Below are 1957 nucleotides of genomic sequence, written 5' to 3'. Positions count from 1 at the left end.
GGACGAAGCGCTCCTGGTCCGTCGGCTGGACCAGAGCCGGCGGATGCCGGTAATGGCGACCAGGATGACGATAACATGGGTGAAGACGCCCCGTATGTGGTACATGCACCGGCAATTCCCCAAGCCCCGAGCTTTAGTGGCTCAACCAAGCAAGAGCGTCGTGCTTTTATGCGGTTGTACCAGAAATATGTGGCGCAAGTCAACGCGCTGCAGACAGCTCGAACAAGACCGTTCGTTATGCCGGTGTCCGCGAGTATGGACCATTTCGCCAAGCGGCGCGTGGCGCTGTGGGATTTTAACGGTACCTACGTTCAAATCGCGGAGTCCGAATGGATTGCGTGGTTTAACTTGGTGTTCGAGGAAGAGCCTCGTGATCTGGACTCGCTGAAGAAACGCCTCGAAACGACGATCCTTTTCGACGTAAAGATCCTCGCCGCCGAGTCTCGTGTTAGCAAGATGCCAGGAGTGGATCCTCTACGAGGAAGGCAAGATTGTCGTGGACCTTATGGTCAAGGCGGTGTGGCCTTCGATGCTACAGTCGGCAGCAGCCAGCAAACAAAGCGAAACACATCCGTACGCAACGGCTTGTTGCGTTGCAGTCGCAGCTGGCTACCAAATGTACGGCAGGGTCTAGGACGAGGAGAAGTCGTCCAAGCCGGCAAAAGCCCCTGACAGCCGTGGCCATGCGCCGAAGAGGCCTGACGGGAAGATGCTAGACGGGGGAGCAGGCCCGGCGAAGCCAAGGACCTTGGACGGGGTGGCCAGGCCGGATGCATCGCTCGCCCCTGCGAGAAAACCGGCTGTATGTTTGAAGTGTAAGTGTACGGCCCATACGGTCACAGACTGCCCAAAGACTACCCCAGGTGAGGCGCAAGACCTCCTAACTGCGCAAATGCAAAAGTGGAAGGATGCTCGTGAGGTGCTTCCGACTGCTAATGTATTCGATCTCGGCCCGAATTGGTCGAAGATAGAAGGAGGTGCCACCGTCGCGGACGTCGTCATGGTGGACAACCTGCTACTTGACACGCGTGCCAAGGTCAACGTGCCTTCTGTGGGGCTGGTGGCAGCTCTGGAGAAGGCTGGTGTGGTGACCCAGGTGGTGGTGGACGACACACCGCCTGCCCTGTACCCGTACGGCAAAGCGACCAAGCCTGTGCTCCTAAGCCGACGCTTACGCCTGAGCGTGGCCCTCACGACGACGTGCGGTCCTCTCCTGTTGCGTGGCTTACCCGTCTGGATCGACGATGACGCGGACGACGACGTCGCGCTGATTTTCAGCCGTCCGTTGATCCCTAGGATTCATAACGGACGCGCTCCTGGTCAACGCGCGCTCGCGCAAGCCAGAGTGGGACATGTCTGACAGCGAGTTCCTGCCGTCTGCAGACGTTGCTGTCAATCGGGTGTGTGCCAGCTGTCCAGGACTTTGACCTCGAGGCGGGAATGGAATGCTCAACCCCTGTTCTGGATGCGCTACCTGGAGAGTCTAAGGAAGACCGACAACGCAGATGCGAGTCGGAGGTGAAGGCTATCCTCGCGTCGAAGGTCGAGGAGGCGCGAAGCCTTGGTCTGGGACAGGACGAGGTTGAACGCATCGAGAACCTGCTGTCCAGGTTCGTCGATGTGTTTCGAAAGGATGTCGGGTGCGACCCCCCGATCAAGGTGGAGCCTCTACAGGTTTGCCTGAAGCCAGACGCAGTCCCTGTCAAGTGCTCGATGCGTCGCAATCCACCTGACCACGTGTAGTTCCTCAAGCGACATGTCGACCAGCTCGAAGACGCCGGACTGGTCTACCGAAAAAACCGGGCGACGTGGGATGCGGTGTCCCGGATTGTGCCGAAGAAGGACCCAGGCGATCTGCGGATGACTATCGACAGTCGTCCATCAATGCCTGTACGGTGCCTATACCGTGGCCGATGCCAAACCTGGACGCCGCGATGGTCGTTCTGGTCGGCACCTC

At 59.0% G+C, this 1957-nt stretch overlaps 1 protein-coding gene across 1 annotated transcript; it reads left to right on the top strand.

Moving 5' to 3' along the window:
* Positions 1-75: 75 nt before the first annotated feature.
* H310_10893 (hypothetical protein) lies at positions 76-1743 on the top strand (the record flags this gene model as incomplete). Its single annotated transcript, XM_008877379.1, has 4 exons — positions 76-573; positions 635-815; positions 864-1345; positions 1384-1743. 4 exons carry the CDS (start codon positions 76-78, stop codon positions 1741-1743), a joined length of 1521 nt encoding a protein of 506 aa, XP_008875601.1.
* Between the last annotated feature and the right edge of the window lie 214 nt (positions 1744-1957).

Source organism: Aphanomyces invadans (genome assembly GCF_000520115.1).
Source record: "Aphanomyces invadans strain NJM9701 unplaced genomic scaffold supercont1.28, whole genome shotgun sequence".
NCBI lineage: Eukaryota > Oomycota > Saprolegniomycetes > Saprolegniales > Verrucalvaceae > Aphanomyces > Aphanomyces invadans.
This window is presented reverse-complemented; position numbering and strand designations above follow the sequence as displayed.